Source organism: Halictus rubicundus, unplaced genomic scaffold, assembly GCF_050948215.1.
Source record: "Halictus rubicundus isolate RS-2024b unplaced genomic scaffold, iyHalRubi1_principal scaffold0157, whole genome shotgun sequence".
Lineage (NCBI taxonomy): Eukaryota > Metazoa > Arthropoda > Insecta > Hymenoptera > Halictidae > Halictus > Halictus rubicundus.
Window position 1 is genome coordinate 20020 of NW_027488698.1, and position 27052 is coordinate 47071.

Consider the following 27052-nt stretch of genomic DNA (forward strand, 5'->3'; position numbering starts at 1 on the left):
GAGGATAGGATAGGATAGAGGATAGGATAGGATAGAGGATAGGATAGGATAGAGGATACGATATAGGATTTAATAGGATAGAGGATAGGATACGATAGAGGATACGATAGGATAGAGGATAGGATAGGATAAAGAATAGGATAGGATAGAGGATAGGATAGGATAGAGGATAGGATAGGATAGAGGATAGGATAGGATAGAGGATGGGATAGGATAGAGGATAATATAGGATAGAGGATAGGATAGGATAGAGGATAGGATAGGATAGGATAGAGGATAGGATAGGATAGAGGATAGGATAGGATAGAGGATAGGATAGGATAGAGGATAGGATAGGATAGAGGATAGGATAGGATAGAGGATACGATATAGGATTTAATAGGTTAGAGGATAGGATACGATAGAGGATAGGATAGGATAGAGGATAGGATAGGATAGAGGATGGGATAGGATAGAGGATAGGATAGGATAGAGGATAGAGGATAGAATAGGATAGAGGATAGGATAGGATAGAGGATAGGATAGGATAGTTGATACGATATAGGATTTAATAGGATTGAGGATAGGATACGATAGAGGATAGGATAGGATAGAGGATAGGATAGGATAGAGGATAGGATAGGATAGGATAGGGGATAATATAGGATAGAGGATAGGATAGGATAGAGGATAGGAATGGGATAGAGGATAGGATAGGATACAGGATAGGATAGGATAAAGGATAGGATATGATAGAGGATAGGATAGGATAGAGGATAGGATAGGATAGAGGATAGGATAGGATAGAGGATAGGATAGGATAGAGGATGGGATAGGATAGAGGATAATATAGGATAGAGGATAGGATAGGATAGAGGATAGGATAGTGTTCAGGATTAGCCTAAAATTGTGAGATTCAAACGAAGGGGGTTTCGACCGTTGGTGGCCGGTTCGTACTTGTTTTCGTGTTGTGAGCGCGAAACCGAGCAGCCGTTGTCTCGGTCGCGTAAACAGCCGTGTCACCGGCGACAAACACCTTTGTTTGAATTTCACCTCACGATCAAAGGTGAACCGAATTCACCTATGGAAAACCCTACGATCAACGGTTCTCCCGACGTCTCGTGCGTTACCGTGCGCGAACGCACGATCAGACGTCGGTCTAACTTCGCAGCGCTCGCTTGCTTTCTCTCTTCACTTAATATCAAATTATTAGTTGTCTATCTCGTGACTTCGTCACATACTCGAAACTCATAGTGTTTTCTCGCGGCGGCGTCGCTTATTTTATATCGCGTTCATTGCATAATGTCCAGCTCTTTATACATTTTCGACGGTTTGGCCTCGTGTGCCAAATAAAGTGTGTTGAAACAACAATCGGAGTTCTCGTTTATCGCCTCCTGTCTACACCACCTTCCTCAGCGTTCAATTCTGAGCGGTCCCGGCCTCAGGCAGCTCGAAGTCTCGTGCATGCCGAAACATTTTGGTCCTTCGAGCCGGATCTGAGGAAGTAGACTTTCACGGTTCAACATACGACCATGGCCGAACATCTGGAGCACCAGCTCAATCTACAACGGGCCATCGAACGAGCTGTATCGAATTTTAAAAAACTGGGAAAGGAGAAGTGGACGAAGAGCGTGGTCCAGACCCGGATCGTCCACATCAAGGATCAGTGGAGGAAGTACGAGGCTGGTCATGGAAAGGTCGCAGCTGCCCTTTCATCGAAGGAGCAGATGAACCACCCGTACTTCACCGAGGACCAGTTTGCAGCCACGGAGGAGGTTTACTTGGACAGCCTCGCCTTCATGACGGACGTCCTCGAGCAGCAGAAACAGGAGGATGTAAGTGCTGCTAATTCCGTTTCGGCCGATTCCCATCTCTCGATGGAACCACCCGCGCAGCTCCCGCGAATCAACCTCCCACAATTCGAAGGTCATTGCGAGACCTGGGAGGCGTTTCGCGACCGATTCAACGCGCTCATAATTTCCAACCGGTCCCTCACGGATGTTGCGCGCATGCATTATTTAGTCTCATCGCTAAAAGGCCGCGCTCTTGATTGTGTGAGCAATATCCCGGTCACCGCGGCGAATTTCAAAATTGCGTGGGATGCGCTTAAGGCACGTTACGATAATCCGCGCCGCCTCCTGACCGTTCATCTCTCAGCGTTACTACAGTTGCCCGCACTAAATCGCGAGTCTGCGTCGGACCTGCAGGACCTACGCGATCGGGTATGCATGGCCGTTTCGTCGCTCAAAAACCTGGGTCGAAGTTCCGACGAACTCTGGAACGATATTCTCGTTCATTTAATATCGCAGAAGCTCGATTCCACCACGAGGAAAGCGTGGAACATAAAAACCAGCGATGACGTGACGCCGCCGTCGTTCGATACTTTGCGAGCGTTTATCGATTCCCGTGTCCGAGCTCTCGAGGACTTCAAGGGAGGTTGTGCGAGTCCTCCCGTTTCGCGTCCGAAATCTCCCGCACGTCTCAAAGGCGGAATTCCGGCGAGTAAATTCCAACACGAGTCCACTCGTGTTCATACCGCGGCGGTAAAAGGGTCATCTCCGGTAGCGTGTCCGATCTGTCGCTCGCGTCACTATATGAACGCGTGCCCATCGTTTCTAGCGAAAAGCGCTGCCCGTCGTAGCGAAATCGTTAAGCGATTATCTCGGTGCTCAAATTGCTTGAGCCAATCGCACGCCGCTCAAGATTGCACGAGTAAATATTCGTGTCGCGTATGCCATCAGCGGCATCATACGTTGTTGCATGACGAGAGACACGCTCCCGATTCGACAACTTCGGCCGAATCAATCGATAGCACGTGCCCGACCGCCGAAGTACAGTCGCATCTCGCGTCCGCGAAATCTACCTCGTCTAAGACAATTTTACTAGCCACTGCATGGGTGCATGCAAGCGTCGAATCCGGCCGCAACATAACAGTTCGTGCGTTAATCGACCAAGGATCGGAAACAAGCTTCGTAACCGAGGCTGTTGCTCAGCTGTTACAGGCGAAGCGTCAACGTGTCGCGACGACGATTTCGGGAGTTGGTGGGGTACGCACAGGCACCGCTCGGCATGCGATACGTTTGCGTCTCTCCCCGCGCTCTTCTCGCTCTCCAACGGTCACAACAACCGCGCTCGTGTTACCGTCTCTGTCCACGTACACACCGCGGCGCGTAACGGATTCATGTAATTTCGAGCATCTCTCGGATTTGAACTGGGCTGACGCGGATCCTTCGAGTCCCGACTCAATTCAAATGATTCTAGGAGCAGACATCTATCCGCATATAATCCTTGACGGAATACGAAGGGGCGAGCCGGGGAAACCTATTGCCCAAAATTCCATTTTCGGATGGATAATCTCGGGCCCCGTGGTCGCGAATTCGTCGCGCCCGAGCGATCCGTCGACTTTCGTTGTCACGCATCACTGTCTCGCTGACCACCAGTTGACTTCAGAAATGCAACGATTTTGGGAAGTAGAAGAAATCCCTCTCCAGTCTCTCCTTACACCGGACGAAGAAGCGTGCGAGCGTCACTTCTGCGACAACACGTCTCGCGCTCCCGACGGACGGTACATCGTTCGTCTGCCGTTCCGATCAGGACCCCCCATAGAGATCGGGCAATCGCGTCGGGTCGCAGAGAAAATGATGCACTCTCTATCGCGCCGTCTAAAGACGAGTTCCGCGATCTCAAAAGAGTATAGCGAGTTTCTGGACGAATACGAGCGTCTAGGTCACATGCGGCTAGCTCAAAATTCGACTGCATCGTCTCGGCAATGCGTTTTCATCCCGCATCATCCTGTCTTTCGAGCTGACAGCGCTACGACCCACCTTCGCGTCGTGTTCAACGCCTCCAGCCTCACAACCAACGGCTCTTCCTTAAACGACCACCTTTTCGCCGGTCCGAAACTGCAAAATGATCTCGCCGCAGTTATTCTCCGATGGCGAAAATTCCGGTTCGTCTATACAGCCGATATCGCGAAAATGTATCGCCAAATTCTCATTGACGAACGGGACGTCGATTACCAGAGAATTCTGTGGCAGCCAGCACTTTCCGCCTCGTGCCGAGAATATCAGCTTCTCACCGTCACATACGGGATGACGTGCGCTCCATATCTTGCCCTTCGCGTCCTTCAACGGCTTAATGAGGACGACGGGCATCGTTTCCCTCTCGCGCAGCACATTCTTCAACACCACATCTATGTGGACGACGTATTGTTCGGGGACGATGACCTCGAATCCCTTCGCCAGTCTCGTAATCAGCTGACCGCGCTCCTCGACTGCGGGAACTTTAGGCTCCGGAAGTGGGCAAGCAATTCGTCCGAGTTGCTGACCGATCTCGATCCAGCGGATCACGGTCTCGCGTGCACGAAGCTTCTCGCCCCTGACGACCAGCTCAAGGTCCTTGGAGTCAGCTGGAGTCCAACCCTTGACGCCTTTCAACTTCGAACCATCGTGGCTGACCCATTGCCGTCGACGAAGAGGTCGATTCTTTCCACGATAGCCAAACTCTACGACCCGTTAGGCTGGGTCACTCCAGCAACCGTGCTTGCGAAGATCTTCCTTCAGGATCTCTGGCGAATCCGCATTAGTTGGGACGGAAAACTACCGGAGGCACTTCTCGACAAATGGCGACCGATCTGCGAGCGCCTATCTCTCCTCGACTCGGTCACCCTTCCTAGGTGGATCGGCTCCTCTATACGGTCTCCTAGCATCGAACTTCACGGCTTCGCCGATGCCTCGACAGTCGCTTACGCCGCCGTCGTGTATGCCAAATGCACCTCGCCCTCCGGCGAGGTCACGATTTCTCTCCTCGCTGGAAAATCGAAAGTAGCACCTCTGAATCCCTTGACAATTCCTCGACTGGAATTGCAAGGGGCCCTTCTTCTCTCGCGTCTCATGGAATTTGTCCAGTCGACCCTCGGCACGCGAAATCTCTCCTGCGTGTGCTGGACCGATTCGACCGTGGTCCTGAATTGGGTCCAACAGCATCCCTCGCGCTGGAAGACGTTTGTGGCCAACCGGGTTTCCAAGATTCAAGCCCGGCTCCCGCTCGCGGAATGGCGACACGTCTGTACAGAAGACAATCCTGCCGATTGCGCCTCTCGCGGTCTCCTAAGCGACGACCTTCTTCGGTCATCCCTCTGGTGGCAAGGTCCCGCCTGGTTGACCCGCGATCGCTCCGAATGGCCACCGCTTCAGATTCGGATCGACGACACCAATCCGTTAGAGGCAAAGGTCATACCGGCTCATTCCGCCGTCCTATCTCAACCTTGGGAACTGGAAACAAGGTTCTCTTCATGGCCAAAACTCATTCGCGTCACAGCGTACCTCTTCCGTTTCGTGTACGCGTGTCGACGCAGTAACCCGGAGACAGGTCGAGCTCCGTCTCGCGGTTATGGTCTCGCGCTTTCGGCTGACGAATGCAGTAACGCGAAGTTCTGGTGGATCCGCCGGATCCAATCCACTCTATTTACGTCGGAACGCAAGACTCTCCTACAGAACCAACCGCTGCCGTCGAAGAACCCTCTGAGTGCTCTTAATCCTTTCCTCGATAACCAAGGGATCCTACGCGTGGGAGGTCGGCTACACCGTGCTCCCTTACCGTATCATTCGAAACATCCGATCATTCTCGCGTCGCATCCCCTCGTTCGACTAATCATCGAACACGCGCATCTTCGTTCGCTGCACGGTGGGCTCCAGCTCACCTTGAGCACCCTCCGCCAGAATTTCTGGATTTTACGAGCGCGAACTCTTGCGAAATCGGTGATTCACACCTGCGTCACCTGCGTTCGAGAGCGAGCTGCAATTCCCGCACAAATCATGGGCCAGCTTCCGGAACCTCGGGTCTCTCCTCCCGCGAAATGCTTTGCTCACTGCGGTCTTGATTACGCTGGCCCCGTCCAGATTCGAGCATCCGCAGGTCGGGGCATCACCTCTCGCAAAGCTTACATCGCGTTGTTCATATGCCTAGCAACCAAGGCGATCCATCTCGAGCTGGTTGCGGATTATTCAACACCCGCGTTTCTCAACGCCTACTGTCGATTTTGCTCTCGCCGAGGAATTCCAGAAGCAATGTATTCAGATAACGGTACCACGTTCATCGGAGCTAATCGCGAACTCCATCTCGCGCATCGCGCAACTCTTAACGATCCCGAGTTTTTAAATAAAACTGCCACCGACGGTGTTTCATGGCACTTCATACCCCCTTCGGCCCCGCACTTCGGAGGCCTATGGGAGGCCGGCGTGAAAAGCATGAAGCATCATATGCGTCGTGTTTTAAAAGATCGCACTCTCACATTTGAAGAGTTTACCACCCTTCTCTGTGCAATCGAAGCCTGTCTCAATTCTCGTCCGATATCTCCGCTATCCGACTCCTACGATGATTTCGAGTCATTGACTCCCGGCCACCTTTTAATCGGTTCGGCGCTCACGGTGCCCCCTCAGCCATCGACGCTAACCCTTGCCGAAAATCGCCTCTCGCGCTGGCAACTTATTCGGCACATGACCGAGCGATTCTGGAAACTCTGGAGAGACGATTACGTCAACACTCTCCAGCAGCGCAGTAAATGGCGTCGCGAACGACCTTCACTAGCGATCGGGCAGCTCGTCCTTCTGCGCCTTCCGAATCTTCCTCCCTGTAAGTGGGAGCTCGGTCGAGTAACGCAACTACATCCGGGCGAAGACGGATCTACGCGCGTGGTGACCGTTAAAACAAGCACCGCCGAGCTGAAGCGGCCCATCGTTAAACTGTGCCCGCTGCCGGTTTCTTGTCAAAACCCAGCGGAATAATAAGGTACTTCCTCCGTGCGTTATAGATGGAAGTCGCGCTCCCTAGATGTAAGTTGCGTGCGTTAGATTAATTATGCGATCGTTAGACTAAGCTTTCTCTTGTTTAAAATTAAGGTTGCGTGTGCTTGCGTTAAATTCATTCCCCCGTCTCATCATGGCGGGCGGCTCGAGATTCTCGCGTCTTCCGATTCGGCATCTTCCGTCCACAGAGCAGTGTGCGTGCGTTTCGAAACTATCGTTTCAAGGCGGGCGGTATGTTCAGGATTAGCCTAAAATTGTGAGATTCAAACGAAGGGGGTTTCGACCGTTGGTGGCCGGTTCGTACTTGTTTTCGTGTTGTGAGCGCGAAACCGAGCAGCCGTTGTCTCGGTCGCGTAAACAGCCGTGTCACCGGCGACAAACACCTTTGTTTGAATTTCACCTCACGATCAAAGGTGAACCGAATTCACCTATGGAAAACCCTACGATCAACGGTTCTCCCGACGTCTCGTGCGTTACCGTGCGCGAACGCACGATCAGACGTCGTTCTAACTTCGCAGCGCTCGCTTGCTTTCTCTCTTCACTTAATATCAAATTATTAGTTGTCTATCTCGTGACTTCGTCACATACTCGAAACTCATAGTGTTTTCTCGCGGCGTCGTCGCTTATTTTATATCGCGTTCATTGCATAATGTCCAGCTCTTTATACATTTTCGACGGTTTGGCCTCGTGTGCCAAATAAAGTGTGTTGAAACAACAATCGGAGTTCCCGTTTATCGCCTCCTGTCTACACCACCTTCCTCAGCGTTCAATTCTGAGCGGTCCCGGCCTCAGGCAGCTCGAAGTCTCGTGCATGCCGAAACACACTAGAATATGCCAGCATATACTCGAATATAGCAGAATACACTAGAATATACAAGAATATACTTGAATATACTAGTATATAGCAGAATAGCCTAGGATATACCGGAATATATTTGAATATACTAGAATATTGCAAAATACACTAAAATATACCAGAATATACTTGAATATACTAGTATATAGCAAAATAGCCTAGAATATACCGGAATATACTTGAATATACTAGAATATAGCAGAATATACTAGAATATACACGAATATACTTGAATATCTAGAGGATGCGAAGGTAGGATCCTGTATCCTATCCTTTCCTCTATCACATCCTATCCTCTATCCTATCCTATCCTCTATCCTATCCTATCCTCTATCCTATAATATCCTCTATCCTATCCTATCCTCTATCCTATCCTATCCTCTATCCTATCCTATCCTCTATCCTATCCTATCCTCTATCCTATAATATCATCTATCCTATCCTATCCTCTATCCTATCCTATCCTGTATCCTATCCTATCCTCAATTCTATACTATACTCCATCCTATCCTATCCGCTATCCTGTCCTATCCTCTATCCTATAATATCCTCTATCCTATCCAATCCTCTATCCTATCCAATCCTCTATCCTATACTCTATCCTATCCTCTATCCTATCCTATCCTATCCTCTATCCTATCCTATCCTATCCTCTATCCTATCCTATCCTCTAACCTATCTTATCCTCTATCCTATCCTATCCTCCATCCTATCCTATCCTCTATCCTATAATATCATCTATCCTATCCTATTCTCTATCCTATCCTATATTCTATCCTATCCTATCCTCAATTCTTTCCTATCCTCTATCATCTGCTCTATCCTCTCCTATCCTTAATCCTATCCTATCCTCTATCCGATCCTATCCTCTATCCTATCCAATCCTATATCCTATCCTCTATCCTACCCTACCCTCTATCCTATCATATCCTCTATCCTATCCTATCCTCTATCCTATCCTATCCTCTATCCTATCATATCCTCTATCCTATCCTATCCTCTATCCTATCCTATCCTCTATCCTATCCTATCCTCTATCCCATCCTATCCTCTATCCTATCCTATCCTCTATAATATCGTATCCTCTATAATATCGTATCCTGTATCCTATCCTGTCCTCTTTCCTATCCTATACTCAATCCTATCCTATCCTCTATCCTATCCAATCCCCTATCCTATCCTCTATCCTATCCTATCCTCTATCCTATCCTATCCTCTATCCTATCCTATCCTATCCTCTATCCTATCCTATCCTCTATCCTATCCTATCCTCTATCCTATCCTATCCTCTATCCTATCCTATCCTCTATCCTATCCTTTCCTCTATCCTATCCTATCCTCTATCCTATCCTATCTTCTATCCTATCCTATCCTATTCTCTATCCTATCATATCCTCTATCCTATCCTATCCTCTATCCTATCCTATCCTCTATCCTATCCTATCCTCTATCCTATCCTATCCTCTATCCCATCCTATCCTCTATCCTATAATATCATCTATCCTATCCTATCCTCTATCCTATCCTATCCTCTATCCTATCCTATCCTCTATCCTATCCTATCCTCTTTCCTATCCTATCCTCTATCCTATCCTATCCTCTATCCTATCCCATCCTCTATCCTATCCTATCCTGTATAATATCGTATCCTGTTTCCTATCCTGTCCTCTTTCCTATCCTATCATCAATCCTATCCTATCCTCTATCGTCTCCTATCCTCTGTCCCATCCTATCCTCTATCCTATCCTATCCTCTATAATATCGTATCCTCTATAATATCGTATCCTCTATCCTATAATATCCTCTATCCTATCCTATCCTCTATCCTATCTTATCCTCTATACTATCCTATCCTCCATCCTATCCTATCCTCTATCCTATAATATCATCTATCCTATCCTATCCTGTATAATATCGTATCCTGTTTCCTATCCTGTCCTCTTTCCTATCCTATCATCAATCCTATCCTATCCTCTATCGTCTCCTATCCTCTGTCCCATCCTATCCTCTATCCTATCCTATCCTCTATCCTATAATATCATCTATCCTATCCTATCCTCTATCCTATCCTATCCACTATCCTATCATATCCTCTATCCTATCCTATCCTCTATCCTATCCTATCCTCTATCCTATCCTATCCTCTATCCTATCCTATCCTGTATAATATCGTATCCTGTTTGCTATCCTGTCCTCTTTCCTATCCTATCATCAATCCTATCCTATCCACTATCGTCTCCTATCCTCTGTCCCATCCTATCCTCTATCCTATCCTATCCTCTATAATATCGTATCCTGTATCCTATCCTGTCCTCTTTCCTATCCTATCCTCAATCCTATCCTATCCTCTATCCTATCGTATCCTCTATCCTATCCAATCCTCTATCCTATCCTATCCTCTATCCCATCCTATCCTCTATCCTATCCTATCCTCTATCCTATCCTATCCTCTATAATATCGTATCCTGTATCCAATCCTGTCCTCTTTCCTATCTTATCATGTATCCTATCCTATCCTCTATCCTATCCTATCCTCTATCCTATCCCATCCTCTATCCTATCCTATCCTGTATAATATCGTATCCTGTTTCCTATCCTGTCCTCTTTCCTATCCTATCATCAATCCTATCCTATCCTCTATCGTCTCCTATCCTCTGTCCCATCCTATCCTCTATCCTATCCTATCCTCTATAATATCGTATCCTCTATAATATCGTATCCTCTATCCTAGAATATCCTCTATCCTATCCTATCCTCTATCCTATCTTATCCTCTATACTATCCTATCCTCCATCCTATCCTATCCTCTATCCTATAATATCATCTATCCTATCCTATCCTGTATAATATCGTATCCTGTTTCCTATCCTGTCCTCTTTCCTATCCTATCATCAATCCTATCCTATCCTCTATCGTCTCCTATCCTCTGTCCCATCCTATCCTCTATCCTATCCTATCCTCTATCCTATAATATCATCTATCCTATCCTATCCTCTATCCTATCCTATCCACTATCCTATCATATCCTCTATCCTATCCTATCCTCTATCCTATCCTATCCTCTATCCTATCCTATCCTCTATCCTATCCTATCCTGTATAATATCGTATCCTGTTTGCTATCCTGTCCTCTTTCCTATCCTATCATCAATCCTATCCTATCCACTATCGTCTCCTATCCTCTGTCCCATCCTATCCTCTATCCTATCCTATCCTCTATAATATCGTATCCTGTATCCTATCCTGTCCTCTTTCCTATCCTATCCTCAATCCTATCCTATCCTCTATCCTATCGTATCCTCTATCCTATCCAATCCTCTATCCTATCCTATCCTCTATCCCATCCTATCCTCTATCCTATCCTATCCTCTATCCTATCCTATCCTCTATAATATCGTATCCTGTATCCAATCCTGTCCTCTTTCCTATCTTATCATGTATCCTATCCTATCCTCCATCCTATCCTATCCTCTATCCTATCCTATCCTCTATCTTATCCTATCCTCTATCCTATCCTATCCTCAATTCTATCCTATACTCCATCCTATCCTATCCGCTATCCTATCCTATCCTCTATCCTACAATATCCTCTATCCTATCCTATCCTCTATCCTATCTTATCCTCTATACTATCCTATCCTCCATCCTATCCTATCCTCTATCCTATAATATCATCTATCCTATCCTATCCTCTATCCTATCCTACCCTCTATCCTATCATATCCTCTATCCTATCCTATCCTCTATCATATCCTATCCTCTATCATATCCAATCCCCTATCCTATACTCTATCATATCCTATCATCTATCCTATCATATCCTCTATCCTATTCTATCCTCTTTCCTATCCTATCCTCTATCCTATCCTATCCTCTATCCTATCCCATCCTCTATCCTATCCTATCCTGTATAATATCGTATCCTGTTTCCTATCCTGTCCTCTTTCCTATCCTATCATCAATCCTATCCTATCCTCTATCGTCTCCTATCCTCTGTCCCATCCTATCCTCTATCCTATCCTATCCTCTATAATATCGTATCCTCTATCCTATAATATCCTCTATCCTATCCTATCCTCTATCCTATCTTATCCTCTATACTATCCTATCCTCCATCCTATCATATCCTCTATCCTATAATATCATCTATCCTATCCTATCCTGTATAATATCGTATCCTGTTTCCTATGCTGTCCTCTTTCCTATCCTATCATCAATCCTATCCTATCCTCTATCGTCTCCTATCCTCTGTCCCATCCTATCCTCTATCCTATCCTATCCTCTATCCTATAATATCATCTATCCTATCCTATCCTCTATCCTATCCTATCCACTATCCTATCATATCCTCTATCCTATCCTATCCTCTATCCTATCCTATCCTCTATCCTATCCTATCCTCTATCCTATCCTATCCTGTATAATATCGTATCCTGTTTCCTATCCTGTCCTCTTTCCTATCCTATCATCAATCCTATCCTATCCTCTATCGTCTCCTATCCTCTGTCCCATCCTATCCTCTATCCTATCCTATCCTCTATAATATCGTATCCTGTATCCTATCCTCTCCTCTTTCCTATCCTATCCTCAATCCTATCCTATCCTCTATCCTATCGTATCCTCTATCCTATCCAATCCTCTATCCTATCCTATCCTCTATCCCATCCTATCCTCTATCCTATCCTATCCTCTATCCTATCCTATCCTCTATAATATCGTATCCTGTATCCACTCCTGTCCTCTTTCCTATCTTATCATGTATCCTATCCTATCCTCCATCCTATCCTATCCTCTATCCTATCCTATCCTCTATCTTATCCTATCCTCTATCCTATCCTATCCTCAATTCTATCCTATACTCTATCCTATCCTATCCGCTATCCTATCCTATCCTCTATCCTACAATATCCTCTATCCTATCCTATCCTCTATCCTATCTTATCCTCTATACTATCCTATCCTCCATCCTATCCTATCCTCTATCCTATAATATCATCTATCCTATCCTATCCTCTATCCTATCCTATCCTCTATCCTATCATATCCTCTATCCTATCCTATCCTCTATCCTATCCTATCCTCTATCCTATCCTATCCTCTATCATATCCTATCCTCTATCATATCCAATCCCCTATCCTATACTCTATCATATCCTATCATCTATCCTATCATATCCTCTATCCTATTCTATACTCTATCCTATCCTTTCCTCTATCCTATCCTATCCTCTATAATATCGCATCCTCTATAATATCGTATCCTGTATCCTATCCTGTCCTCTTTCCTATCTTATCAACTATCCTATCCTATCCTCCATCCTATCCTATCCTCTATCCTATAATATCATCTATCCTATCCTATCCTCTATCCTATCCTATCCTCTATCCTATCCTATCCTGTATCCTATCCTATCCTCAATTCTATACTATACTCCATCCTATCCTATCCGCTATCCTGTCCTATCCTCTATCCTATAATATCCTCTATCCTATCCAATCCTCTATCCTATCCAATCCTCTATCCTATACTCTATCCTATCCTCTATCCTATCCTATCCTATCCTCTATCCTATCCTATCCTATCCTCTATCCTATCCTATCCTCTAACCTATCTTATCCTCTATCCTATCCTATCCTCCATCCTATCCTATCCTCTATCCTATAATATCATCTATCCTATCCTATTCTCTATCCTATCCTATATTCTATCCTATCCTATCCTCAATTCTTTCCTATCCTCTATCATCTGCTCTATCCTCTCCTATCCTTAATCCTATCCTATCCTCTATCCGATCCTATCCTCTATCCTATCCAATCCTATATCCTATCCTCTATCCTACCCTACCCTCTATCCTATCATATCCTCTATCCTATCCTATCCTCTATCCTATCCTATCCTCTATCCTATCATATCCTCTATCCTATCCTATCCTCTATCCTATCCTATCCTCTATCCTATCCTATCCTCTATCCCATCCTATCCTCTATCCTATCCTATCCTCTATAATATCGTATCCTCTATAATATCGTATCCTGTATCCTATCCTGTCCTCTTTCCTATCCTATACTCAATCCTATCCTATCCTCTATCCTATCCAATCCCCTATCCTATCCTCTATCCTATCCTATCCTCTATCCTATCCTATCCTCTATCCTATCCTATCCTCTATCCTATCCTATCCTCTATCCTATCCTATCCTCTATCCTATCCTATCCTCTATCCTATCCTATCCTCTATCCTATCCTTTCCTCTATCCTATCCTATCCTCTATCCTATCCTATCTTCTATCCTATCCTATCCTATTCTCTATCCTATCATATCCTCTATCCTATCCTATCCTCTATCCTATCCTATCCTCTATCCTATCCTATCCTCTATCCTATCCTATCCTCTATCCCATCCTATCCTCTATCCTATAATATCATCTATCCTATCCTATCCTCTATCCTATCCTATCCTCTATCCTATCCTATCCTCTATCCTATCCTATCCTCTTTCCTATCCTATCCTCTATCCTATCCTATCCTCTATCCTATCCCATCCTCTATCCTATCCTATCCTGTATAATATCGTATCCTGTTTCCTATCCTGTCCTCTTTCCTATCCTATCATCAATCCTATCCTATCCTCTATCGTCTCCTATCCTCTGTCCCATCCTATCCTCTATCCTATCCTATCCTCTATAATATCGTATCCTCTATAATATCGTATCCTCTATCCTATAATATCCTCTATCCTATCCTATCCTCTATCCTATCTTATCCTCTATACTATCCTATCCTCCATCCTATCCTATCCTCTATCCTATAATATCATCTATCCTATCCTATCCTGTATAATATCGTATCCTGTTTCCTATCCTGTCCTCTTTCCTATCCTATCATCAATCCTATCCTATCCTCTATCGTCTCCTATCCTCTGTCCCATCCTATCCTCTATCCTATCCTATCCTCTATCCTATAATATCATCTATCCTATCCTATCCTCTATCCTATCCTATCCACTATCCTATCATATCCTCTATCCTATCCTATCCTCTATCCTATCCTATCCTCTATCCTATCCTATCCTCTATCCTATCCTATCCTGTATAATATCGTATCCTGTTTGCTATCCTGTCCTCTTTCCTATCCTATCATCAATCCTATCCTATCCACTATCGTCTCCTATCCTCTGTCCCATCCTATCCTCTATCCTATCCTATCCTCTATAATATCGTATCCTGTATCCTATCCTGTCCTCTTTCCTATCCTATCCTCAATCCTATCCTATCCTCTATCCTATCGTATCCTCTATCCTATCCAATCCTCTATCCTATCCTATCCTCTATCCCATCCTATCCTCTATCCTATCCTATCCTCTATCCTATCCTATCCTCTATAATATCGTATCCTGTATCCAATCCTGTCCTCTTTCCTATCTTATCATGTATCCTATCCTATCCTCTATCCTATCCTATCCTCTATCCTATCCCATCCTCTATCCTATCCTATCCTGTATAATATCGTATCCTGTTTCCTATCCTGTCCTCTTTCCTATCCTATCATCAATCCTATCCTATCCTCTATCGTCTCCTATCCTCTGTCCCATCCTATCCTCTATCCTATCCTATCCTCTATAATATCGTATCCTCTATAATATCGTATCCTCTATCCTAGAATATCCTCTATCCTATCCTATCCTCTATCCTATCTTATCCTCTATACTATCCTATCCTCCATCCTATCCTATCCTCTATCCTATAATATCATCTATCCTATCCTATCCTGTATAATATCGTATCCTGTTTCCTATCCTGTCCTCTTTCCTATCCTATCATCAATCCTATCCTATCCTCTATCGTCTCCTATCCTCTGTCCCATCCTATCCTCTATCCTATCCTATCCTCTATCCTATAATATCATCTATCCTATCCTATCCTCTATCCTATCCTATCCACTATCCTATCATATCCTCTATCCTATCCTATCCTCTATCCTATCCTATCCTCTATCCTATCCTATCCTCTATCCTATCCTATCCTCTATCCTATCCTATCCTGTATAATATCGTATCCTGTTTCCTATCCTGTCCTCTTTCCTATCCTATCATCAATCCTATCCTATCCTCTATCGTCTCCTATCCTCTGTCCCATCCTATCCTCTATCCTATCCTATCCTCTATAATATCGTATCCTGTATCCTATCCTGTCCTCTTTCCTATCCTATCCTCAATCCTATCCTATCCTCTATCCTATCGTATCCTCTATCCTATCCAATCCTCTATCCTATCCTATCCTCTATCCCATCCTATCCTCTATCCTATCCTATCCTCTATCCTATCCTATCCTCTATAATATCGTATCCTGTATCCACTCCTGTCCTCTTTCCTATCTTATCATGTATCCTATCCTATCCTCCATCCTATCCTATCCTCTATCCTATCCTATCCTCTATCTTATCCTATCCTCTATCCTATCCTATCCTCAATTCTATCCTATACTCCATCCTATCCTATCCGCTATCCTATCCTATCATCTATCCTATCCTATCCTCTATCCTATCCTACCCTCTATCCTATCATATCCTCTATCCTATCCTATCCTCTATCATATCCTATCCTCTCTCCTATCCGATCCCCTATCCTATCCTATCCTCTATCCTATCCTATCCTCTTTCCTATCCTATCCTCTATCCAAACTTATCCTCTGTCCTATCCTATCCTCTATCCTATACTATCGTCTATGCTATCCTATCCTCTATCCTATCCTATGCTCTTACTAACCCTATCCTCTATTATATCCTATCCTCTATCCTATCCGATCCTCTATCCTATCCTATCCTCTATCCTAGGCAATCCCATATCCTATCCTCTATCCTATCCTATCCTCTATCGTATCCTTTTTTCTATAATATCGTATGTTCTATCGTATCCTATCCTCTATCCTATCCTTTCCTCTATCCTATCCTCTATCCTATCCTTTCCTCTATCCTATCCTCTATCCAATCCTATCCTCTATCCTATCCTGTCCTCTATCCTATCTTATCACCTATCCTATCCTATCCTCTATCCTATGCTATCCTCTATCCTATCCTATCCTCTATCCTATCCTATCCTCTATCCAATCTTATCCTCTGTCCTATCCGATCCTCTATCCTATCCTATCCTCTTACTTATCCTATCCTCTATCCTATCCTATCCCCTATCCTATACTATCCTCTATCCAATCCTATCCTCTATCCTATCCCATCCTCAATCCTATCCTTTCGTCTATACTATCCTCTATCCTATCCTATCCTCTATCCTATCCTATCCCCTATCCTATACTATCCTCTATCCAATCCTATCCTCTATCCTATCCCATCCTCAATCCTATCCTTTCGTCTATACTATCCTCTATCCTATCCTATCCTCTTACTTATCCTATCCTCTATCCTATCCTATCCTCTATCCTATCCGATCCTCTATCCTATCCTATCCTCTATACTAGGCAATCCCATATCCTATCCTCTATCCTATCCTATCCTCTATCGTATCCTTTTTTCTATAATATCGTATGTTCTATCGTATCCTATCCTCTATCCTATCCTTTCCTCTATCCTATCCTCTATCCTATCCTTTCCTCTATCCCATCCTCTATCCAATCCTATCCTTTATCCTATCCTGCCCTCTATCCTATCTTATCACCTATCCTATCCTATCATCTATCCTATCCTATCCTCTATCCTATCCTATCTTCTATCCTATCCTATCCTCTATCCAATCTTATCCTCTATCCTATCCTATCCTCTATCCTATCCTATCCTCTATCCTATCCTATCCTCTATCCTATCCTATCAATCCCCTATCCTATCCTCTATTCTACCCTATCCTATATCCTATCCAATTCTCTATCCTCTATCCAATCCTACCCTCAATTCTATCCTATCGTCTATCCAATCCTATCCTCAATTCTATCCTATCCTCTATCCTATCCTATCCTATGCTCAATCCTAACCTATTCTCTATCCTATCCTCTATCCTATCCTCTATCCTATCCTCTATCCTATCCTATCCTCTATCCTATCCTATCCTCTATCCTATCCTATCCTCTATCCTATCCTATCAATCCCCTATCCTATCCTCTATTCTACCCTATCCTCTATCCTATCCAATTCTCTATCCTCTATCCAATCCTATCCTCAATTCTATCCTATCGTCTATCCAATCCTATCCTCAATTCTATCCTATCCTCTATCCTATCCTATCCTATGCTCAATCCTAACCTATTCTCTATCCTATCCTCTATCCTATCCTCTATCCTATCCTCTATCCTATCCTATCCTCTATCCTATCCTATCCTCTATCCTATCCTATCCTCTATCCTATCCTATCAATCCCCTATCCTATCCTCTATTCTACCCTATCCTCTATCCTATCCAATTCTCTATCCTCTATCCAATCCTATCCTCAATTCTATCCTATCGTCTATCCAATCCTATCCTCAATTCTATCCTATCCTCTATCCTATCCTCTATCCTATCCTCTATCCTATCCTCTATCCTATCCTATCCTTTACCCTATCCTCTATCCTATCCTATCCTCTATCCTATCCTATCCTCTATCCTATCCTATCCTCTATCCTACCCTATCAATCCCCTATCCTATCCTCTATTCTACCCTATCCTCCATCCTATCCGATTCTATCTTTAGGATAGAGGAAACTCTATCCTATATAATTCCTATCTTACTTATCCTATCCTCTATCCTATCCTATCCTCTATCCTATCCTATCCTCTATCCAATCCTATCCTCTATCCTATCCTATCGTCTATCCTATCCCATCATCAATCCTATCCTTTCGTCTATACTATCCTCTATCCTATCCTATCCTCTTACTTATCCTATCCTCTATCCTATCCTATCCTCTATCCTATCCGATCCTCTATCCTATCCTATCCTCTATCCTAGGCAATCCCATATCCTATCCTCTATCCTATCCTATCCTCTATCGTATCCTTTTTTCTATAATATCGTATGTTCTATCGTATCCTATCCTCTATCCTATCCCTTCCTCTATCCTATCCTCTATCCTATCCTTTCCTCTATCCTATCCTCTATCCAATCCTATCCTCTATCCTATCCTGTCCTCTATCCTATCTTATCACCTATCCTATCCTATCCTCTATCCTATGCTATCCTCTATCCTATCCTATCCTCTATCCTATCCTATCCTCTATCCAATCTTATCCTCTGTCCTATCCGATCCTCTATCCTATCCTATCCTCTTACTTATCCTATCCTCTATCCTATCCTATCCCCTATCCTATACTATCCTCTATCCAATCCTATCCTCTATCCTATCCCATCCTCAATCCTATCCTTTCGTCTATACTATCCTCTATCCTATCCTATCCTCTATCCTATCCTATCCTCTATCCTATCCGATCCTCTATCCTATCCTATCCTCTATCCTAGGCAGTCCCATATCCTATCCTCTATCCTATCCTATCCTCTATCGTATCCTTTTTTCTATAATATCGTATGTTCTATCGTATCCTATCCTCTATCCTATCCTTTCCTCTATCCTATCCTTTCCTCTATCCTATCCTCTATCCAATCCTATCCTCTATCCTATCCTGTCCTCTATCCTATCTTATCACCTATCCTATCCTATCCTCTATCCTATGCTATCCTCTATCCTATCCTATCCTCTATCCTATCCTATCCTCTATCCAATCTTATCCTCTGTCCTATCCGATCCTCTATCCTATCCTATCCTCTTACTTATCCTATCCTCTATCCTATCCTATCCCCTATCCTATACTATCCTCTATCCAATCCTATCCTCTATCCTATCCCATCCTCAATCCTATCCTTTCGTCTATACTATCCTCTATCCTATCCTATCCTCTATCCTATCCTATCCTCTATCCTATCCGATCCTCTATCCTATCCTATCCTCTATCCTAGGCAGTCCCATATCCTATCCTCTATCCTATCCTATCCTCTATCGTATCCTTTTTTCTATAATATCGTATGTTCTATCGTATCCTATCCTCTATCCTATCCTTTCCTCTATCCTATCCTCTATCCTATCCTTTCCTCTATCCTATCCTCTATCCAATCCTATCCTCTATCCTATCCTGTCCTCTATCCTATCTTATCACCTATCCTATCCTATCCTCTATCCTATCCTATCCTCTATCCTATGGTATCCTCTATCCTATCATATCCTCTATCCTATCCTATCATCTATCGTATGCTCTATCCTCTCCTATCAACTATCCTATCCTATCCTCTATCATATCCTATCCTCTATCCAATCTTATCCTCTGTCCTATCCTATCCTCTATCCTATCCTATCCTCTATGCTATCCTATCCTCTATCCTATCCTATGCTCTTACTAATCCTATCCTCCATTATATCCTATCCTCTATCCTATCCTATCCTCTATTCTATCCTATCCTCTATCCTATCCTATCCTCTATCCTATCATATCCTCTATCCTGTCCTATCCTCTATCGTATCCTCTATCCTATCCTATCCTATAATCTATCCTATCCCATCATCAATCCTATCCTTTCGTCTACACTATCCTCTATCCTATCCTATCCTCTTACTTATCCTATCTTCTATCCTATCCTATCCTCTATCCTATCCGATCCTCTATCGTATCCTATCCTCTATCCTATCCTGTCCTCTATCTTATCCTATCCTCTATCCTATCATATCCTCTATCCTATCCTAGCCTCTATCGTATGCTCTATCCTATCCTATCAACTATCATATCCTATCCTCTATCATATCCTATCCTCTATCCAATCCTATCCTCTATCCTATCCTATCCTCTATCCTATACTATCCTCTATCCAATCTTATCCTCTATCCTATCCGATCCTCTATCCAATCCTCTCCTCTATCCTATCCTATAATCTATCCTATCCCATCATCAATCCTATCCTTTCGTCTACACTATCCTCTATCCTATCCTATCCTCTTACTTATCCTATCCTCTATCCTATCCTATCCTCTATCCTATCCGATCCTCTATCCTATCCTATCCTCTATCCTATCCTATCCTCTATCCTATCCTATCCTCTATCCTATCCTATCCTCTCTCCTATCCGATCCCCTATCCTATCCTATCCTCTATCCTATCCTATCCTCTTTCCTATCCTATGCTCTATCCAATCTTATCCTCTGTCCTATCCTATCCTCTATCCTATACTATCGTCTATGCTATCCTATCCTCTATCCTATCCTATGCTCTTACTAACCCTATCCTCTATTATATCCTATCCTCTATCCTATCCTATCCTCTATCCTATCCTATCTTCTATCCTATCCTATCCTCTATCCTAACCTATCCTCTATCCTATCCTATCCTCTATCCTATTCTATCCTCTACCCTATAATACCATGTATCCTATCCTATTCTCTATCCTATCCTATCCTCTATCGTATGCTCTATCCTATCCTATCAACTATCCTATCCTATCAACTATCCTATCCTATCCTCTATCCTATCCTATCAACTATCCTATCCTATCCTCTATCCTATCCTATCCCATCCTATCCTCTATCCTATCCTATACTCTATCGTATCCTATCCTGTATCGTATCCTATACTCTATCCTATCCTATCCTCTATCGTATCCTATCCTCTATCCTATCCTGTCCTCTATCTTATCCTATCCTCTATCCTATCTTATCCTCTATCCAAACCTACCCTCTATCCTATCCTTTCCTCTATCCTATCCTATCCTCTATCCTATCCTATCCTCTTACTTATCCTATCCTCTATCCTATCCTATCCTCTATCCTATCCTATCCTCTATCCAATCCTATCCTCTATCCTATCCTATCCTCTATCCTATCCCATCATCAATCCTATCCTTTCGTCTATACTATCCTCTATCCTATCCTATCCTCTTACTTATCCTATCCTCTATCCTATCCTATCCTCTATCCTATCCGATCCTCTATCCTATCCTATCCTCTATCCTAGGCAATCCCATATCCTATCCTCTATCCTATCCTATCCTCTATCGTATCCTTTTTTCTATAATATCGTATTTTCTATCGTATCCTATCCTCCATCCTATCCTTTCCTCTATCCTATCCTCTATCCTATCCTTTCCTCTATCCTATCCTCTATCCTATTCTATCCTCTACCCTATAATACCATGTATCCTATCCTATTCTCTATCCTATCCTATCCTCTATCGTATGCTCTATCGTATCCTATCACCTATCCTATCCTATCCTCTATCGTATCCTTTTTTCTATAATATCGTATGTTCTATCGTATCCTATCATCTATCCAATCCTATCCTCTATCCTATCCTGTCCTCTATCCTATCTTATCACCTCTCCTATCCTATCCTCTATCCTATGCTATCCCCTATCCTATCCTATCCTCTATCCTATTATATCCTCTATCCAATCTTATCCTCTGTCCTATCCGATCCTCTATCCTATCCTATCCTCTTACTTATCCTATCCTCTATCCTATCCTATCCTCTATCCTATACTATCCTCTATCCAATCCTATCCTCTATCCTATCCCATCCTCAATCCTATCCTTTCCTCTATCCTATCCTCTTACTTATCCTATCCTCTACCCTATCCAATCCCCTATCCTATCCTCTACCCTATTCTATCCTCTACCCTATAATACCATGTATCCTATCCGATTCTCTATCCTATCCTATCCTCTATAGTATGCTCTATCCTATCCTATCAACTATCCTATCCTATCCTCTATCCTATCTTATCACCTATCCTATCCTATACTCTATCGTATCCTATCCTCTATCCTATCCTGTCCTCTATCTTATCCTATCCTCTATCCAATCCTATCCTCTATCCTATCCTATCATCTATCCTATCCCATCATCAATCCTATCCTTTCGTTTATACTATCCTCTAACCTATCCTATCCTCTTACTTATCCTATCCTCTATCCTATCCTATCCTCTATCCGATCCGATCCTCTATCCTATCCTATCCTCTATCCTAGGCAATCCCATATCCTATCCTCTATCCTATCCTATCCTCTATCGTATCCTTTTTTCTATAATATCGTATGTTCTATCGTATCCTATCCTCTATCCTATACTTTCCTCTATCCTATCCTCTATCCTATCCTTTCCTCTATCCTATCCTCTATCCAATCCTATCCTCTATCCTATCTTATCACCTATCCTATCCTATTCTCTATCCTATCCTATCCTCTATCGTATGCTCTATCCTATCCTATCAACTATCCTATCCTATCCTCTATCCTATCCTATCCTATCCTATCCTCTATCCTATCCTATACTCTATCCTATCCTATCCTCTATCGTATCCTATACTCTATCCTATCCTATCCTCTATCGTATCCTATCCTCCATCCTATCCTGTCCTCTATCTTATCCTATCCTCTATCCTATCTTATCCTCTATCTAATCCTATCCTCTATCCTATCCTTTCCTCTATCGTATCCTATCCTCTATCCTATCCTATCCTCTTACTTATCCTATCCTCTATCCTATCCTATCCTCTATCCTATCCTATCCTCTATCCAATCCTATCCTCTATCATATCCTATCCTCTATCCTATCCCATCATCAATCCTATACTTTCGTCTATACTATCCTGTATCCTATCCTATCCTCTTACTTATCCTATCCTCTATCCTATCCTATCCTCTATCCTATCCGATCCTCTATCCTATCCTATCCTCTATCCTAGGCAATCCCATATCCTATCCTCTATCCTATCCTATCCTCTATCGTATCCTTTCTTCTATAATATCGTATGTTCTATCGTATCCTATCCTCTATCCTATCCTTTCCTCTATCCTATCTTCTATCCTATCCTTTCCTCTATCCCATCCTCTATCCAATCCTATCCTTTATCCTATCCTACCCTCTATCCTATCTTATCACCTATCCTATCCTATCATCTATCCTATGCTATCCTCTATCGTATTCTCTATCCTATCCTATCAACTATCCTATCCTATCCTCTATCATACATTATCCTCTATCCAATCCTATCCTCTATCCTATCCTATCCTCTATCCTATCCTATCCTCTATCCTATCCTCTATCCTATCCGATCCTCTATCCAATCCTCTCCTCTATCCTATCCTATCCTCTATCCTATCCCATCATCAATCCTATCCTTTCGTCTATACTATCCTCTATCCTATCCTATCCTCTATCCTATCCTATCCTCTATCCTATCCTATTCTCCATCCTATCCTATCCTCTATCCTATCCTATCCTCTTACTTATCCTATCCTCTATCCTTTCCTATCCTCTATCCTATCCTATCCTCTATCCAATCCTATCCTCTATCATATCCTATCCTCTATCCTATCCCATCATCAATCCTATACTTTCGTCTATACTATCCTGTATCCTATCCTATCGACTTACTTATCCTATCCTCTATCCTATCCTATCCTCTATCCTATCCGATCCTCTATCCTATCCTATCCTCTATCCTAGACAATCCCATATCCTATCCTCTATCCTATCCTATCCTCTATCGTATCCTTTCTTCTATAATATCGTATGTTCTATCGTATCCTATCCTCTATCCTATCCTTTCCTCTATCCTATCCTCTATCCTATCCTTTCCTCTATCCCATCCTCTATCCAATCCTATCCTTTATCCTATCCTGCCCTCTATCCTATCTTATCACCTATCCTATCCTATCATCTATCCTATCCTATCCTCTATCGTATGCTCTATCCTATCCTATCAACTACCCTAACCTATCCTCTATCATATCCTATCCTCTATCCAATCCTATCCTCTATCCTATCCTATCCTCTATCCTATACTATCCTCTATCCAATCTTATCCTCTATCCTATCCGATCCTCTATCCAATCCTCTCCTCTATCCTATCCTATCCTCTATCCTATCCCATCATCAATCCTATCCTTTCGTCTATACTATCCTCTATCCTATCCTATCGTCTTACTTATCCTATCCTCTATCCTATCCTATCCTCTATCCTATCCGAACCTCTATCCTATCCTATCCTCTATCCTATCCTATCCTCTATCCTATCCTATCCTCTCTCCTATCCTGTCCTCTATCTTATCCTATCCTCTATCCTATCTTATCCTCTATCCAATCCTATCCTCTATCCTATCCTTTCCTCTATCCTATCCTATCCTCTATCCTATTCTATCCTCTTACTTATCCTATCCTCTATCCTATCCTATCCTCTATCCTATCCTCTATCCTATCCTATCCTCTATCCAATCCTATCCTCTATCCTATCCTATCCTCTATCCTATCCCATCATCAATCCTATCCTTTCGTCTATACTATCCTCTATCCTATCCTATCCTCTTACTTATCCTATCCTCTGTCCTATGCAATCCCCTATCCTATCCTCTATCCTATTCTATCCTCTACCCTATAATACCATGTATCCTATCCTATTCTCTATCCTATCCTATCCTCTATCGTATGCTCTATCCTATCCTATCAACTATCCTATCCTATCCTCTATCCTATCCTATCAACTATCCTAACCTATCCTCTATCCTATCCTATCCTATCCTATCCTCTATCCTATCCTATACTCTATCCTATCCTATCCTCTATCCAATCTTATCCTCTGTCCTATCCTATCCTCTATCCTATCCTATCCTCTATGCTATCCTATCCTCTATCCTATCCTATGCTCTTACTAATCCTATCCTCCATTATATCCTATCCTCTATCCTATCCTATCCTCTATCCTATCTTATCAACTATCCTATAATATCCTCTATCATATCCTATCCTCTATCCAATCCTATCCTCTATCCTATCCTATCCTCTTACTTATCCTATCCTCTATCCTATCCTATCCTCTATCCTATCCGAGCCTCTATCCTATCCTATCCTCTATCCTATCCTATCCTCTATCCTATCCTATCCTCTCTCCTATCCGATCCCCTATCCTATCCTATCCTCTATCCTATCCTATCCTCTTTCCTATCCTATCCTCTATCCTATCCTATCCTCTTTCCTATCCTATCCTCTATCCAATCTTATCCTCTGTCCTATCCTATCCTCTATCCTATCCTATCCACTATCCTATCCTATCCTCTATCCTATCCTATCCTATCCTATCCTCTATCCTATCCTATACTCTACCCTATCCTATCCTCTATCGTATCCTATACTCTATCCTATCCCATCCTCTATCGTATCCTATTTTTTTTTTTTTTTTTTTTTTTCGAGGAGGTAATCTCGTTACGGATACCCGAACCCCCCCGGGGGGGGGGTGGTCCGGGTTATGTGGGACTCCTCGGCTGGTTGGTGCAACGCCGAGTATACCCACTATCTCCTCCCCGTCCGTCCCTAGACTCCTGGGAGCACCCGTGCTCTGCGCGCGCATGTCAATCCGGTGTGCCCCCGCCTTAGCATACCACCCAGGGGGGGGGGACGCGGCCCCCTCCCGTACCTACTCTATCCGAAGGCACCACGCAACGGACGACGTGGCGCCTTCCCCCCCTGTTAGGCCGCCCGATGAGCATCCGAGCCCCCGCCCGAGATGCCCGGCGGCATCCGGGGACGCCGTTGGTGACCGAGTGTAAGGGGATATCCGATCCCCCGCCTCGAGATCATCAAGGGCGTCCCCGCTCGCGTCAGAGGCGTCGCAACGGGGGTACGACCCCGGGGCGTACCCTGCGCCGCCTCCCCCCCTTCGGCCGGGATCGTGATTACGCTCCCGATCCCGTTCCGCAGCCTCCTTCCGCAGCATAACCCGCTCGCAGAAGGAAGCGAACCCCCTCCACGCCTCCTCGCCACCGGCTGCCGCAGCGACGACACTCCTCCAGAGTGTGTTGCGCCGTGTCCCGCGGCTCGCCGCAGTGGTGACACGCCTCCTCGGTCTCCCTCCCGATGCGACACAGGTAGTCGCCGAAGCACCCGTGCCCGCTCATCACCTGCGTCACACGGTAGGAGACCCTATGCCCCATCCATCCCCTGTTCCATTGATCGAACACCGGGAGGATGGCCCGAACGGCCCGCCTCTCGCCCTCCCTCGTCCCGGGAAGGCTATCGCGCCACTCCCGGGCTGCGTGCCGCCGAGCATGTCGCATGAGCTCATCCACCATGAGCCGCGCCTGATCCGGGGCCACCCCCCGGAGCCGGAGTTCCCTGGAGTGCGTATGCACATCCGCCAACACGCGGGCATCCAGCTCGAGGGGGATCAGCCCCGACATCACCATCGCCGTCGCGTATGAAATGGTGCGGTACCCCCGCACGATGCCTATGGCCAGCCTGCGCTCGATGCGACGCAGCAGCGACCGTGTGCCGCCACTGCGCCCCCTAGCCAAGACATCGCGCGCCCATACAGGGGCTCCGTACAGGACCAAAACTCGCACCACCACCGCGAACAGACGACGCACCCGTCCACAGGGTCCCCCGAGATTCGGGAGAAGGC

The 27052-nt window shown here is 44.4% G+C and overlaps 1 protein-coding gene across 1 annotated transcript; it reads left to right on the forward strand.

The window, feature by feature from the left end:
- Positions 1 to 1511: 1511 nt before the first annotated feature.
- On the forward strand, positions 1512 to 6810 carry LOC143363855 (uncharacterized). Its single transcript, XM_076804387.1, has 4 exons — positions 1512 to 1814; positions 2289 to 2415; positions 3241 to 5553; positions 6791 to 6810. Exons 1-4 carry the CDS (start codon positions 1512 to 1514, stop codon positions 6808 to 6810), a joined length of 2763 nt encoding a protein of 920 aa, XP_076660502.1.
- The last annotated feature ends 20242 nt before the right edge of the window (positions 6811 to 27052 follow it).

What these genes read in the sequence shown, in the direction of transcription:
- LOC143363855 (XM_076804387.1), top strand. Translation starts at nt 1,512, where the DNA reads ATGGCCGAACATCTGGAGCACCAGCTCAATCTACAACGGGCCATCGAA. An exon ending in AGCAGCAGAAACAGGAGGAT is followed by an intron (nt 1,815 to 2,288) that starts GTAAGTGCTGCT and finishes TTAATATCGCAG; the next exon opens with AAGCTCGATTCCACCACGAG. An exon ending in AGGGATCCTACGCGTGGGAG is followed by an intron (nt 5,554 to 6,790) that starts GTCGGCTACACC and finishes CGTGCGTTATAG; the next exon opens with ATGGAAGTCGCGCTCCCTAG.